This window comes from Mandrillus leucophaeus, unplaced genomic scaffold (genome assembly GCF_000951045.1).
Source record: "Mandrillus leucophaeus isolate KB7577 unplaced genomic scaffold, Mleu.le_1.0 Scaffold101, whole genome shotgun sequence".
Classification (NCBI taxonomy): Eukaryota; Metazoa; Chordata; class Mammalia; order Primates; family Cercopithecidae; genus Mandrillus; species Mandrillus leucophaeus.
In genome coordinates this window covers 1,605,040-1,621,106 of record NW_012098210.1, presented here as the reverse complement: position 1 = coordinate 1,621,106, position 16,067 = coordinate 1,605,040, and the positions used below count along the sequence as shown (strand labels likewise).

Here is a 16,067-nt window from a genome sequence, read left to right as displayed (position 1 = left end):
AATTTAGCATTTCAGAGGTAGAGCAGTTCTAGATGAGCACAAGGGTGGGGTGGGATCCACGGAGGGGGTAGGTGAGATGGATAAAATCACTTGAGTAGAGGTCATAGAACCATGAAGCCAGGTGGTCACTTAAGTCACCCTGGAAGGTGGCAGGAGCTGGGATGCCTAGGAGGCTGTGGGCTAAAACAATAATCAGGGAGCAATGCAGTTGGTCAAGGATGTCGGCAGCGACACAGACCAGGTGGGAAGGAGGCACAATGGACCCCCTAAAGGGGTACAAAAGTAAAGGTCAGGGAGTGAACAGCAATAATGTATGGACCACCTCCTGAAGCCTTACAGGCAAAGTGGGCTTCTAGAGGACAGTGAGGTGACTCAAACTGTGCCTGGAGGGTAGCACAGGGTATGGATGGGCAGAGTGAAGGGCAGCTTCTCAGAAAAGCCTAAGGGTAAGGACTCTGTGAGGAGAGGCCACACCCTTAGTGAGGAAGGCCAGTCCCATCTTTCTCTTCCACTCCTGGGTCCCAGAAGTGGAAATCTCAGCAGTAGTAAATGGACCTTGGAATAGAATACCAGGAAATCGTTAAACCTAATGATTTAGTTAGGTACTGGCAGCCTCAATTCCAGTCCCCTGCTGGAAATAGTGAGGGAATTCCTGTGGCAGGGCGGCTGAACTGCTGGAGAAGCATGGTCTACTGGAGTGAGAGAAGACCCTTGAGTGAAAATAGATGATCTCCAGCCTGTCCAAGCTAAGATATCAGACCATTAAGGAGGAAGATGCATGTTAGGTATAATCTGGTTGCCTTGGGGTATAATCCAGTAATTCCCAAATCCCAGGCCCTAAAGAGAGTTCACTGTCACTCCTGCAATCCCTTGTTTCCAGCCTGTCTCAAGAACATATACTACTAAAGAACTCTTGGGAATTGTTGCTGGGAATGTAAAATGGTGGTACATCAGCTGCTATGGAAAAAAATAAACATAGAATTACCAAATGATCCAGCAATTCCACTTCTGGATATATACCCAAAATAATTAAAAGCGGAGTACAGAGGCCGGGCACACTGGCTTATGCCTATAATCCCAGCACTTTGGGAGGCAGAGGCAGGCAGATCACCTGAGGTCAGGAGTTCGAAACCAGCCTGGTCAACATAGTGAAACCCCATTTCTATTAAAAATACAAAAATTAGCCAGGCACAGTGGTGGGCACCTGTAACCCCAGCTACTCAGGAGGCTGAGGCAGGAGAATCACTTGAACCCGGGAGGCAGATGTTGCAGTGAGCCGAGATCGCACATTGCACTCCAGCCTGGGCGACAGAGCAAGACTCCATCTTAAGAAAAAAGAAAAAAAAGTGGAGTACAGAAAATATTTAAGAGATATTTGTAGACCCACATTCATAGCAGATTATTCACAAGTAGCCAAGGGCTACCAGCAACCCAAGTGTCCATGGAAAGATGAAATGGATAAGCAAAATGTGGTATATGCATACAGTGGAATGTTATTCAGCCTCAAAAAGAAAGAAAATTCTGACACGTGCTATAACATGGATAAACCTTGAAAATATTATGCTAAGTGAAATAAAGCAGTCACAGGAAGATAAGTTCTGTATGACTCCACTTACATAAGGAGTCCAGAGTAGTCAAATTCCGAGACAGAAAATAGAATGGTGGTTGTCACGGGCTGGAGGAAGACATGGGAGGTTGTTTGAGGGTATAGAATTTCAGTTTTGCAAGATGAAAATGTTCTGGAGACTGGTTGCACAACAACGTGAATAAACTTAACACTACTAAAGGGTACACTCAAAAATGGTTAAGATAGTAAATTTTACATCATGTATATTTAACCACATTTTTAAAAAATGTTCATTTTTTTTCAGCCTCCCAAGTAGCTGGGACTACATGTGCGTGCTACTACACACTGCTGATTTTTTTGAAAAAAAGTTCAGTTTATATATCAAAAAAAAAAAGAAACAAAAATGTAACTACTTAAATAGTTGCCCTCCCTTCTAAAAATAATTTCAGGAGTATATAATGTATCTTAAGTCTCCTTTCTTTTACCATAAGATGCTTCTTAGTATCTGAAACTCAATGTATTTAGAATCAGCTCACCTTCTTCCCTGCCAAACTCACTCTTCCTTTCTCATGATTTTATTTAAGCCCTAAATCCAAGTCATCCTTGATTCCTTGCTCTCCTTCCTCCCCACCAAGTGCAATCATTACGAATTCCTTCCACTTTACCTCTTAAATCTCTCAGATCGGCCCCTTCTCTCCACCTCCACCATCACCACCCCTAGTACTGGCCATCCTCAACTTCTTCCTGGTCTGTTCCATCAAGCTCCTAACCATCTCCCTTGTTTCCATTTTGCTTGTTCCTTCCAACTTTTCCCCACTATTGCCTACAAAAGGAACTTAACACACACACACACACACACACACACCTCTTGCAAATCCAATTACATCAATCTTTTGTTAAGATCCTTTAATTGAGGCTTCCCATCATTCTTCAGATAATGGTGGTCTACATGTCCCTGCAGGGTGTGACCCCTACATGACGGGCATCAACTTCATCCATGTCCTGTTCTTGTTGCCTACAGCACTCCAGCCACACTGGCTCTCTTTAGGTCACTGTGTATGCCTCAGTCATTCCTGCCTCAAGACTTTTGTGTATATGCTCTTCTCCACCTCCATCCCACTTCCTGCACCTAAATCTACTCATTCCCTGGATAGGGTATTATTACTTCTTTTAGAGTATCTTCTCTACCTTTGACTCCCCGAGTCTGTGGTATGTTCTCTTAGGTTATTTGCTCCTATACCTCTCTTTACAGTGATTATGATCAAACAAATACTGAGTGATTATCAACTGTCTCGCCTGCTGGCTGTAAGCTCTATGAAGGCAGGCAGAATCCTTCCACATCTGTTTTATTATACTGGCTCAGCCTGCCAAACGGTCGGGACAAATTAATTAATTAGATTAGCCCAAGTTGCATTTTTAGGATTAAAAAAATGGCTTGACTTCTGGAGTCCCATAAGAACTGGTCACCGTTTCTCCTCCATGCCTTCCCAAATTGAGTGAGTTCTCCAGAATATTACTTCCAATGCACAAGAATCCTGTCAGGCAGATAGGACTTGAAATGCAATGTCTGCCACCTGTTTATCATTCATTCACTGACTCAGACATGTATCGAGTCCTACCTATGCATAAAGCTATGCACACTTATGAACAAAACTAAGTACTTGCTCTTAAAGCATTTCCACTCTGGTGGAAGAGGCAAAACATGCCCTTATATTTTTCTGTTAACCTCCCCACCCCCAAAACCGTATTTTTTAACAGGGGTCTAGAACCTCTTCGGGTTCAAAGCCTGACTCCACTAGTCAATAGCTGTGTAACCTGGTCACTAGTTGTATAACCTGGCCTCTCTGTGCCTCGGCTTCCTCATCAGTAAGACGGTATCTACCTCATGGGATTTAAGGCTTAAGTAAGTTAAAACACATAAATTACTTAGCATAATGTTTAGTACATAAGAAAGGCTCAACAGCTGTTAGCCACTTAAAACATAAATATCCTCCCCAGCAAGCCTTAGACCCCTAATCCTTTCTGGCAGTACAGCGCAGGTAAGAGTAGGTTAATCATTCAGGTTGTGTCTGTGGCATGCACCGAACACATACATTATTTTAAAACCTTATTAACATGTCAACAAAGCAAAGACTACATCTGATAAACAAGAGCTCTGTGATAATGAGGTCACTGTCTGCAGTACTCTTTGATTTAATAAGCCCGGGTAGGCAACAGGTATCTTCAAAATAATACAAGTAAAGTTGATATTTTAAAAGCGAATGTCGTATTAACTAGCTGGTGTGTAAATACTAAACGATATGGCTAACTTTGTCAGCTGATATCCCTTCTCCACAGAAACAAGTTGAAATAATTTCCTACTGATTTTATGGATTTTTAACAAAGTTTTTGCAATTTTTTCATATTGCACAGGCATATTTCTTTTTTTTTTTTTTCCCCTGAGACGGAGTCTTGCTCTGTTGCCCAGGCAACATTACAGTGGTGTGATCTTGGCTCACTGCAACCTCCACCTCCCAGGTTCAAGCAATTCTCCTGCCTCAGCTTCCTGAGTAGCTGGGACTACACGTGCACGCCACCATGCCCGGCAAATTTTTGTACTTCTAGTAGAGACGAGGTTTCATCATGTTGGCCAGGCTGATCTTGAACTCTTGACCTCGTGATCCGCCTGCCTCAGTCTCCCAAAGTGCTGGGATTACAGGTGTGAGCCACTGCGCTCGGCCAATGGCACAGGCATATTTATAAGAGAGAATTACAAATAAACAAATGCAACAGGTCTGTAAAAACTGCCACAGGGCACTTGTCTATCTAGGAAGTATATCACATTAGGTACCAAAAATTACATTTAAAAGTTTTAATATGTCAATGAGAATGGTATATAGTTTCATTAGCACAAACAAATGTCTTCTATTTAAGACTCCCATGGATGTCTTTGTGATCTTTACTTGCAATCAATAAATATATATATGTATATTTTTTGAGACAGTGTCTCGCTCTGTTGCCTGGACTGGAATTCAATGGCACGATCTCGGCTCCCTGCAACCTCTGCCTCCCAGGTTCAAGCGATTCTCCTGCCTCAGCCTCCCAAGTACCCGGGATTACAAGCACCTGCCATCACGTCCGGCTAATTTTTGTAGAGATAGGGTTTCACCATGTTGGTTAGGCTGGTCTCAAACTCCTGACCTCTGGTGATTCCCCCACCTCGGCCTCCCAAAGTGCTGGGATTACAGGCATGAGCCACTGCGCCCAGCCTAAAATAACACTTTTAATTTTTCAGAGGGAGTATGCTTTGTTGGCCAGGCTGGAGTGCAGTGGCTATTTACAGGTGCTATCACTGGTCCCTACACCCTCAAACTTTTGGGCTCCAGTGATTCTCCTGCCTCAGCCTCTCCAGTAGCTGGGACTATAGGCACATGCCACAAAGCTCGGCCCAATAAAATATTTTTTAAAAACTTTAATGGGCAATTATTACATAGCAAGCACTGTTCTAAATATGCACTGGTGATAAAGAGAGGCAAGAAACATGCTTTTGGCCCGGCTCAGTGGCTCATGCCTATAATCCCAGTACTCTGGGAGGCCGAGGTGGATAGATTGCTTAAGGTCAGAAGTTCAAAACCAGCCTGGCCACCATGGTGAAATCCCAGCTCTACCAAAAAATACAAAAATTGGCCAGGTGTGGTGGCGGGAGCCTGTAGTCTCAGCCACTCGGGAGGCGGAGGTTGCAGTGGGTCGAGTGCCACTGCACTCCGGCCTGGGCGACAGAGCAAGACTGTTTAAAAAAAAAAAAAAAAAAGTTTTCAGCCCTGAAGGAGCCTGGTTTAGCAGAAGAAACCTATACAAATGTCGCCTAAACATACAAATAGGCCATACCTAACAGACCCTAGCACTGAGCCCAGTGAGGCCCACAGGATTCTATTGGGGGAGAATTAGGCACAGTTCCAAAAAGAACCCTTGAACTAAGTCATGAAGGATGCGCAAAATTCTTCAGTGAGATAAAGAGAGAAATGGCAGGGTCCACAAAAGCTGCAGACTGGTTGGGGCCTTGTAATTCTGCGCAGCTGGAACGCAAGGTTTGGGTAGGAGAGCGGTAGATGACGGTGGACAGACAAACAGGGGCGGCCTTATAGATACATGTTCCACGAGAAGTTCATAGTTTTTCCTAATTAGGGAAGCTATGGGAAAATCCTAATCTGGGTAGCGACGTAACGAGTTTACACTTTAGAAAGATCCGTGGTTTAGGACTCTACAACTCCCATGGGAGGGCTGCCCTAAGCCAGGGGTTCTCACTTCCGCTGTTCCGGGATTCACGGACGACTCGCCCCCTTTTCCCAGTCTTGGTCAGCACTGTTACCCCGCCCGCCGTGCGATCCCGCCCCCCTCGGAGCGCCCCTGTGGTCTGACTTCAGCAGCACTTTCCGGCAGGAGACTGGGCACTCGCTGTCACCCGCGAGCTGCCTCCCTCAACGAGATCTGAGCATCTTTCCGGAGGCTAACAGACCTGGGCTTCGAGTGACCACTGTGCTTGCCTCAGTGTCCTTTTCTGGAGCAGGGGAAGGCCCGGCTCCCTGCCCAAAGGCGGCTGTGCGTTAAGTGGCATACGCTTGGGGAGAGCCGGCGCGGGCAGACCCCAGCGCCAGTAGTGACGGGGGCGAGCGCCGCCGGGAGACTCCAGCTCGCGGGCGAGCGGGGTAAGCCAGGCCGTGGGCGGGAGGACGGGGCAGCTCACCGGTAAAAAGCAGAGTCCCCGAGTGGGTTCCAGTTCGCCGTGTAGCAGTCCATGGCTGGTGCAAACGGCAGCTGGGAAGCGCCGAGGGGATACCCACCTAGAGCGGGCTCCAGGCCGGCACTTCCGCTTCCGCCCGTCCGGGTCACGTGGCGAGGCCGCCGCCGCGGCCATCACCACTGTGGGCAACCTCACTTGGCCGCCGCCGCCGCGACCCCCGCCCGTAACTGGGCTTCGCGCCCGCCAAGTGGGCCCAGCCCTGGCTCCTGCACCCTGTGGCGGCCACCTCCATCGCCTTGCTTTCCCTTCGAGCACTGGGGGTCGCTCAGGGCGGGACATGGGTGAACGGAAGTGGAAGCTGTGAGCGTCGCAGCCTGAGGCGCTGAGGCCTGAGGCGCCGTCGGGGCCACCGCGACGCTCGCATGGAGAGCGCTGGGTGCTGGGCTGCGCACCGACGGCTAACCCGGACCCACGGTCTCTGCGGGGCGGGAGCTTTGCAGAACCGACTGGCCGACCGGGGAGCGGGAACATGAGGCTTGGCCAGGAGCCCGCTGCGGGCCAGGCGCGCGGTGTGCAGGCCTACCCGGGTCGCGGGTGAACACCGCGGAGCCCCGGGACTTGGTAATTGGCGCGAGAGGGCGCGCGCATGCGCGGGACGGCGGCGGGCACGTGGCGAGGCTTAGGGCGGCGCCGCGCGGGAAGCTCTGCAGTGCCCTGGAGGCCTGCTGGCTGGACGACCCTCTGCCTCTGGTACCAAGTGTGACCAAGGCTGGCGCCACCATGGCTCTGCCGCCGTCACCTCCTCCCTTTAGCATTGAGCAGCCCCAGAGGGGCTAGCCCTGAGGCCGACCTGCCCTGAGTCCCCACCATCATGTGGCCTCTCCCTGCAGCCTGTCGTTGTTGGTGGCGGCATGGTCTTCTGTCTGTCGAGCGAGGAACCGCGCCGCCCGCTGCGAAGCGACATGGTCCACTTCCAGGCCTCGGAAGTCCAGCAGCTGCTACACAACAAGTTCGTGGTCATCTTGGGGGACTCCAGTGAGTGCCTCTTCTAGGGTGACGCTTCCAGTCCCACACCTTGCAGCCTGTTCAGTGTGTCTGGACCATTTGTCTCCATCTCACATCTCCTGTCTGTCCTCTGGTCTGTTCTCGTCCAGTAGGTTTTCTCTTTTTATGTCCCACACATCTTCCACAGGTGTTCTGAAAGGTGTAATAACCTGTGCACTTTTTAGCCCATCCTTGCTCAGCATTTCTCGCCCTGACAGCCCCCCATACTTTCCGTCATTAAAGCGTTGCATTGTGTAGTGTGTCTCCCGGGTGACTTGGCCGACTTAATTTCTGCCAGGTGATCTTGGGTCACTGTATACTGCTGGCCGGGAGGCACAGCGAACAGAGCCAATGCCAGGACTTTTTAACCTCATCTTTTCTCCTGCGTCTAAGTCAACACTCCACGGAGCTGGTGTTGGGCAGCTCAGCCCTGGGAAAATGGGATCCTGGACTTGGAAGGAGCTGGGGCAGGCTGAGGTCTGCCTCAGCCTTGGGATCTCTGTCTCCTCCCAGTTCAGCGGGCTGTGTACAAGGACCTGGTGCTCTTGCTCCAGAAAGACTCACTGCTCACAGCTGCCCAGCTGAAAGCCAAGGTGAGGGAAGCTTGGTGGCCATGTCAGTGGTGGGTGGGCACAGACCCTGGCCTGGCAGGGTTCTCCTCCCTGGCATGGGTCTGACCAGTAGGGTGGGGGGGGTGGGTAGGGGGAGCTGAGCTTTGAACAGGACCAGCTGGTGGCTGGGGGCCAGCTGGGCGAGCTACACAACGGGACACAGTACCGTGAGGTCCGCCAGTTCTGCTCGGGCTCTGGCCACCACCTCGTGCGCTTCTACTTCCTCACTCGTGTTTACTCCGAGTACCTTGAGGATGTTCTGGAAGAGCTGACATATGGACCTGCTCCGGACCTGGTGATCATCAACTCCTGCCTCTGGGATCTCTCCAGGTTGGGGCAAGGGAAAGGGAAATACCAGTTGGGAATGAAAGTATGGCTCAGAGGCGGTCCACCCCTGTGCTCTTGCCCACCCTGTGTGTTACCCAACAGATATGGTCGCTGCTCAATGGAGAGCTACCGCAAGAACCTGGAGCGGGTGTTTGTGCGCATGGACCAAGTATTGCCAGACTCCTGCCTGCTGGTGTGGAACATGGCGATGCCCCTCGGGGAGCGTATCACTGGGGGTTTCCTCCTGCCAGAGGCAAGTGACTGAGGCCCATCAGGACAAGAGATGGGACAGCAGGCTGGTAGATAGGACACCCTGCTTTCCGACCCTGCTTCATTCTGTGGCTCTTAGAGGGTGCACTTTCTCACTCAGCTCCAGCCCCTGGCAGGCTCCCTGCGGCGGGATGTGGTTGAAGGGAACTTCTACAGTGCTACGCTGGCTGGGGACCACTGCTTTGATGTCCTAGATCTCCACTTTCATTTCCGGCATGCGGTACAGCACCGTCATCGGGATGGTGTCCACTGGGACCAGCATGCGCACCGCCACCTCTCACACCTGCTTCTGACCCATGTGGCTGACGCCTGGGGCGTGGAGCTGCCCAAGCGTGACTATCCCCCTGGTGAGCCCTACCATAAGTGGGGGGGGGGGGGGGGTAGTGATGCACCGGGGCCCTCAGAGGACAGGGCTCAGAACCAGACTGGGACAGAGCCACTCAAGGGAAGTAGAGGTCCCTTGAAGGACCCCTGTGTCTTTTGCATGCACCTTCCTCAACCCCTGAGGAGGGTTAGATCACCGGAACAATATTCTTGTCCAAGTTCCAGTTTTCTGCAGTCTGGCTGTGTAGTCCTTTCTGTATGTTAGAAGGAGCTTATACAAGTATTGACCACACAAGGCAGCATGTTGCAAGAGTCCTACCCAACAGATTAACAGGAAAGAAATGGGGCATGGGTGTGAGGAGTGGAAAGACAGGGAGGAAGGGCCATCCAGGCAGTGTGACAGAAGCAAGGAAGCCCACAGCTTGGGGGGTGGGGGTGCAGTCAGCTGGCAGGGTGTGGAACAGGTGTGTTGCATCGGGAAGGCCAGCCTTATGGACTCGGGCTCAATGGGCAGTGTTCCATAGGCTTCTTAGTTCGGCCTCAGAGTCCCAGTGTGACTGGTGCAGCTTGGTGTAGCTCTCCTCTGTCCCCATCTCTGGGTCATTGGTGGAGGCTTCTAAGGGCCCCACTCCTCCTTGTTTTGAGGCACTGCTCCCCATCATATCTCAACTGTAGCACTCTGCTGCAGAACCTCGGTTTCCATGTCAACGTCCCAGTCCCTGCATGCACACAAAGGGGGCACCGTGGCTGATTGTCTCCATGGCTGCTTCTCCTCTGCATCATGTCCTTAAAGGGCAAGTTTCCTGCTGCCCTTGTTGACAACTCACCCCTTTCAGCCCCAGTGTCTAGCACAATTTCCCTGTACACAGTATCAACAGAATTGTATTTGTTGAATGGGAGGCACGAGTCATGTTAGAAGGCCAATTGTAGCAGCACAAGAGGATGTGGGGGTGCAGAGAATCCAAGAATATCGTAGAACAGACCTGTAGCACTTGGTAGCCAGGAGTTGGAGCATCAGGGAAGTGAATTCAGATTTTAGTTAAACATCCCAATTTTCTTGTTTAGATGTAATAATTAATCCTCAGCAAATGACGGGATGCTCTGAAGGTTATAAGGCTAGTTTTGATGGCTTAGGCCTTTGAAATCCAATTTGGAGCTATAGAAGTTAGGGCCATGAAAAGGGAGAGTTGATTTGGGGTGGGAGGATGAGTCGGTAAGTTTGGTCACAGCAGATTTATTTGAGGTACGTTGGAAATACAGAGTAGGTTTGCAGTCATTGGTACCCAGCAGAGAGATTAAAACTGAGGGCACAATGGGAACTGTGAGGGAGACAGAACGATGCTCACACTTTGGATTGGCAGGAAAGGGGCTGTGGCAGAAACAAAAGGAGATGAGGGCAGGGGCACTTTTAGGAAGGACTGAGGCTACTGGCGATGTCACATGACTGTTGAGAAGAAGGGAATTTGTTAGCAAGTGGTTACATTTAGTAGGAAAAGTGTTGAGAGCATGGATTTGGATTAAAAGGGGGTGAGCAATTGAAGAGGAAATGAAAATTGGGCAAAACATTCCTTTTGGAAGTTTGGATGGTAAAGGGAAGTTGTTGGTGAAGGGAATAACAGGATCTTTATGTTTGGCTTATTTACTGGTCTATGGGGAGGAGGTGGGAGAGGAAAAAGTTAGATACAGGACCTGGGCAAACAAAGGCTCTAGAGGAAAGTGTGAGGTCAGAACAAAGGTAGGTCTGAGAGGTAAGAGAAAAGGAACACACCTTGGGCTCGGCCTGAAATGAGAGGGAATGAGGAAAACTGGGTAGAGGGCAAGGGTGCTCCGGCCTGGTGGCTTTGCTCTCCAAGAGGAAGGAATAGAGCGTTAGAAGTGTGGACGGCCAGAGTTCAGGGCAGCCTGGCTCCCAAGCCTACCTAAAACAACCATCCCATTCCTAGACCCGTGGATTGAGGACTGGGCAGAGATGAATCATCCATTCCAGGGAAGCCATAGGCAGACCCCAGACTTCGGGGAGCACCTGGCCTTGCTCCCACCCCCACCCTCTCCTTTGCCCCCTCCCATGCCTTTTCCCTACCCACTTCCTCAGCCCTCGCCACCTCCCCTCTTCCCACCCCTGCCCCAGGATACCCCTTTTTTCCCAGGCCAGCCCTTCCCACCCCATGAATTCTTCAACTATAATCCAGTGGAGGACTTCTCGATGCCACCCCACTTAGGTAGGTGCCTCTGCAGCTCCCCTACCCTCTTGTACCTCCCCCTACCCAGCCTCTTATGCCTAGGTGAGCTGAGAGGAGTTGGGTAGCTCCTTGTGCCTCTAATACTGGGTTTGGTCACAGCAGTCCCTGAGTCTGAAACATCATCTGTAGGCTCATTAATCAGCTCACTGGTTGTCACTATTTCACCGTCTGAAGGTAGGGGAAGGGCTATCCCTTTTTTGTAGATAGGGAAACACAGAAGCTCACCTGGAGGACAAGAGTTGCTTGAAGGCAGAGCTGTACTTACTCTGGCCAGAAGCCAGCTCTTATAATGACTGGTTTTTTTGTAGGATGTGGCCCTGGAGTGAACTTTGTGCCTGGCCCTCTGCCACCTCCAATCCCTGGCCCTAATCCCCATGGTCAGCACTGGGGCCCAGTGGTCCATCGGGGGATGCCACGCTATGTTCCTAACAGCCCCTACCATGTGCGGAGAATGGGAGGGCCCTGCAGGCAGCGGCTCAGACACTCAGAGAGACTGATCCACACATACAAACTGGACAGACGGCCTCCTGCCCATTCGGGGACATGGCCTGGGTAGACTGGATCTTGGGCTGGGACTGGATGTGCCAATGGCCCTGCAGGGCCTGCCTGGCACCTCAGGTACTGGGCTAGGGTGTCTGCTATGCCTGGTATTGTTCTTGTCCATTGCTGTCACCAATAAAGGCATGGAAGAACAGAGTGACAAATTCCTGTGTGAAGTGGATATCCCAAACCATGATCTTAAGAGTGGGGGAGGTTGCATCTGGGCTTTGTCCGACATGGGGCCTTTGACCCCACACTATTTAGAAATCATTGAATGTGCCTTCCTGTCTCACTGATTTCTACCCTCACCAGAACATGTGTATTTAACAGAGATCCTGGAGGGGTCCCCTATTGTCAGCACCTCTTTGAGATTGGGGAAAAATCAAGGGCTGAATGGAAATTGTCAATATTTTGTATGGAATTTTGGATCTGGCTAGTTCTTAACCTGTACCTCCCGGTCTCATGCATTCGCGTGTATATTCGTTATTCATCTATCCCTAAAGATACGAAAACGCATAACCTTATCTTGCATAATTCTTGGCACATATGGACACACAGTAAGTGGTTGGAATTAAACCAGAAACTCCCAAACCCAAGTGGGAGACGTATTCGAAACTTCTGTTTTTTTTTTTTTTTTTGAGATGGAGTCTCGCTCAGGCTGGAGTTCAGTGGGGTGATCTCAGCTCACTGCAACCTCTACCTCCTGGGTTCAAGCAATTCTCCTGCCTCAGTCTCCCAAGTAGCTGTGACTACAGGTACACACCACCATGCCCAGCTAGTTTTTGTATTTTTAGTAGAGGGGATTTCACCGTGTTGGCCAGGATGAGCTCCATCTCTTGACCTCGTGATCTGCCCACCTCAGCCTCCCAAAGTGCTGGGATTACAGGCGTGAGCCACCGCGCCTGGCCTCTATTTGAAACTTCTAACTTGGTTGATGAGATATGCAATGGAAGGAAAGAGAACACAGACCAACTTCTTTGGTTCTGGTGGTAAGACAGAAAAGGAGCCGAGGGAGACAAAATCCAAGGTGGGTGCCGGGGTGGGGTGGTGGTAGAGAGGCTATTTTAAGTTCTATGCAGAAGTTAAAACCAGGGAGGTACAGGATTTCAGCTTTAACAGGTAGTCTTGATCCTAGGTTCATGACCCTACAGAGAATGTCAGTAGTAGAGTGTGAGCTAAAATGTGGGCTGGTGTGAGGGATGGAGCATGGCAGTGGACTGATAAGTGATGTGAGGGCAGAAATATAAGGTAACATGAAGACCCCATAAATAATTTTGAAGTAGAATGGATAGAAGAGAAGGATGTGGCCGGGCGCGGTGGCCCACGCCTATAATCCCAGCACTTTGTTAGGCCGAGATGGGCGGATCACAAGGTCAGATCGAGACCATCCTGGCTAACGCGGTGAAACCCCATCTCTACTAAAAACACAAAAAGATAGCTGGGCGTGGTGGCGGGCGCTTGTAGTCCTAGCTGCTCTGGAGGCTGAGGCAGGAGAATGGCGTGAACCCGGGAGGCAGAGCTTGCAGTGAGCGGAGATCGTGGGGCTGTACTCCAGCCTGGGCGACAAGTGAAACTCAGTCTCAAAAAAAGAGAAGGATGCAGAATTCTTGCGTTAACTTTCCATACTTATTAATGAAATGTTACCTTGTTAAAGGACATAACATCTCACACAAAAGGAGATAGAAATAGCAGACCAGAAAAGTGTTGATCTTTGCTAGCCATCTACTAGACTAAATGCAAATGAAGGGAAACTAATGAATCAACACACTGGTGGAAACTCCGCAGACAATATGACTTAATAAAACCCTTTAGTGGCCGGGCGCGGTGGCTCAAGCCTGTAATCCCAGCACTTTGGGAGGCCGAGACCATCCTGGCTAACCCGGTGAAACCCTGTCTCTACTAAAAAAATACAAAAAACTAGCCGGGCGAGGTGGCGGGTGCCTGTAGTCCCAGCTACTCGGGAGGCTGAGGCAGGAGAATGGCGTAAACCCGGGAGGCGGAGCTTGCAGTGAGCTGAGATCCGGCCACTGCACTCCAGCCTGGGCAACAGAGCGAGACTCCGTCTCAAAAAAAAAAAAAAAACCCTTTAGAGGAACCAAATGAGACAGTGTACAAAAGTATTGGCACAGTTCCTGAAACTTTTAAATTCAGCTTTCTCTGGTATAAACAGAAAGGAGAAGGGACATACCAAGGTGAAAGAAAGCTTCTTGTTAGATAAGAGTTTTAATCATTATTTGCAACATTTGATTTTTTTAATTTATTTTTTCACTTTTTTTTTTAATATGAGAACAAAGTCTTGCTATGTTGCCCAGACTGGCCTTGAACTCCTTACCTCAAGCAATCCTCCCACCTTGGCTTCCCAAAGTACTGAGACAACAGATGTGAGCCACTGTGCTCAGCCCCCAAATTGATTTTTTTCTTTAACAAAAACCCATCCTTGGAGCAGCCCTCTTCAGCTGTATCCAGTTTGCCCAATCCCTTGTCACTCTGCCCTTCCTTCTCAAAATCCTTTTCTCTCTTCAGACACCTTTGTACCTCTGATTCTGGGGCTTCCTGGTATTGCTGGAGAAAACTACACCTGGATTGATTTTCAGGAAAAAGTAATTTGAGTGACACAGCCTCAGTGAGATCTCTGTTGTTTCCCGTCCTGTTCTCCAGGAATCCTGTCACCTTCCCTACTGAGCCTAGCCAAGGCTTTTTCACTTGCCTCAAACCCTATCCCAGATCTGGAGCTTTCACGCTAAGAAAACTGGAGAATCTTCAAATGTGCTCAATATCCCCTTCATTCTACTGCCATACATACATATGAACACACACACGCACACACACAGAGAGAGACAGAGACAGACTGAGACAGAGACAGACAGACAAGGTATCTGTTGTCCAGGCTGGAATGCAGTGGTGCCATCACAGCTCACTGCAACGTCTGCCTCCCAGGCTCAAGTGATCCTCCCACCTTAGCCTCCCAAATAGTTGGGACTACAGGCACACACCACCATGCCCAGTTTATTGATTGAATGATTGATTGGTAGAGATGGGGTTTCATCATGTTGCCCAGGCTGGTCACAAACTCCTGGGCTTAAGTGATGTGCCTGCCTCAGCCTCCTGAAGTGCTAGGATTATAGGTGTGAGCCACCATGCTTAGCCTTACCTCCATATTTTTAGTTTCCACCCCATTTTGCTATGTGGCTGGCATGGCCCACGGTGCCATGTCCCAACTGCAATGTCCCAACACCTTTGTCCTTAAAACTTTCTTACATTCCTTTAACATTTGTGGAAATAGCTTAATCTCTTTAAACTTGAAATTTATCATAAGAATAGAATAAAGAGGCCAGGTGCAGTGGCTCACGCCTGTAATCCCAGTACTTTGGGAGGCTGAGGCGGGCAGATCACAAGGTCAGGAGTTCGAGACTATCCTGGCTAATACGTGAAACCCTGTCTCTATTAAAAATACAAAAAATTAGCTGGGTGTGGTGGTGGGCACCTGTAGTCCCAGCTATTCGGGAGGCTAAGGCAGGAGAATGGCACGAACCCGGGAGGTGGAGCTTACAGTGAGCTGAGATCGCGCCACTGCACTCCAGCCTGGATGACAGAGTGAGACTCCATCTCAAAAGGAAAAAAAAGAATAGAATAAATGTTGCTCAGTTTGTTGTCATATAAGCATATGGTACAAAACACTTAAAAATTTGACTCCTCGATTGTAGATTTTATTCAGTCCCGACTGGGAAGCAAGAAACTTATATAAATAGCCTTATATGAGTTATCACTTAACATTTAAATCATTTCCCTTTTTTTCCTTTTTTTTTTTCTGAGATGTGAAAATAATGGAAATCTTAAGTTGCCCCGGTATGTAGGCCCACTATTTGCTAGTTAAGCAAGAGAGAACTCAAACTTCATTGTCTCAAATACCATTCATATTTGACCATTGACAGATCATTTAATAAGACAATCTTACATTGATTTCCTGTGATTCATGGAATTAGTTTTAAAGAATGGACTCTGTATCCATTCATTTGCCATACCAAGATATTCCTGAAAGGAGTAAAAGATGCATGAGCACTTCAGTTGTGATGTCAGCACTTATTTTCCAGGAAAAAAAAAAAATTCTCTTTAAGAAAAGTAAAACTTCAGCCAGGCGCTGTGGCTCACGCCTATAACCTCAACCCTTTGGGAGGCTGAGGCAGGCGAATCACATGAGGTCAGGAGTTCGAGACCAGCCTGACCAACATGGTGAAACCCTGTCTCTACTAAAAATACAAAAATTAGCCGGGCGTGATGGAGAATACCTGTAATCCCAAGCTACTTGGGAGGCTGAGGTAGAAGAATCTCTTCAGCCAGGAGGCAGAGGTTGCGGTGAGCCAATATCACGCCACTACAAGAGCCTGGGCAACAAGAGCGAAACTCCGTCTCAAAAAAAAAAAAAA

At 49.3% G+C, this 16,067-nt stretch overlaps 2 protein-coding genes across 4 annotated transcripts in view; one reads left to right on the top strand and one right to left on the bottom strand.

Moving 5' to 3' along the window:
* The window catches only part of VPS16 (vacuolar protein sorting 16 homolog (S. cerevisiae)), a 32,537-nt gene extending 26,122 nt beyond the window's left edge, over positions 1-6,415 (bottom strand). For both annotated transcript variants that reach the window (XM_011974665.1, XM_011974672.1), the window contains exon 1: positions 6,291-6,415. In XM_011974665.1, coding sequence (XP_011830055.1) covers positions 6,291-6,343 — 53 coding nt within the window. In that variant the 5' untranslated portion in view covers positions 6,344-6,415. The remainder of the gene's footprint in view (positions 1-6,290) is intronic.
* On the top strand, positions 5,877-11,807 carry PCED1A (PC-esterase domain containing 1A). 2 transcript variants are annotated; one of them, XM_011974692.1, is made up of 8 exons: positions 5,877-6,252; positions 7,178-7,322; positions 7,845-7,924; positions 8,187-8,272; positions 8,372-8,522; positions 8,640-8,886; positions 10,807-11,082; positions 11,412-11,807. In XM_011974692.1, the coding sequence occupies exons 2-8, from the start codon at positions 7,199-7,201 to the stop codon at positions 11,657-11,659; spliced, it is 1,212 nt and encodes a 403-aa protein (XP_011830082.1). In that variant the 5' UTR covers positions 5,877-6,252; positions 7,178-7,198; the 3' UTR covers positions 11,660-11,807. The 2 variants fall into 2 exon arrangements, with proteins under 2 accessions (XP_011830082.1, XP_011830074.1); XM_011974684.1 differs by lacking the exon at positions 5,877-6,252 and adding an exon at positions 6,416-6,908 and having other exon boundaries at positions 8,034-8,272.
* Positions 11,808-16,067: the final 4,260 nt, after the last annotated feature.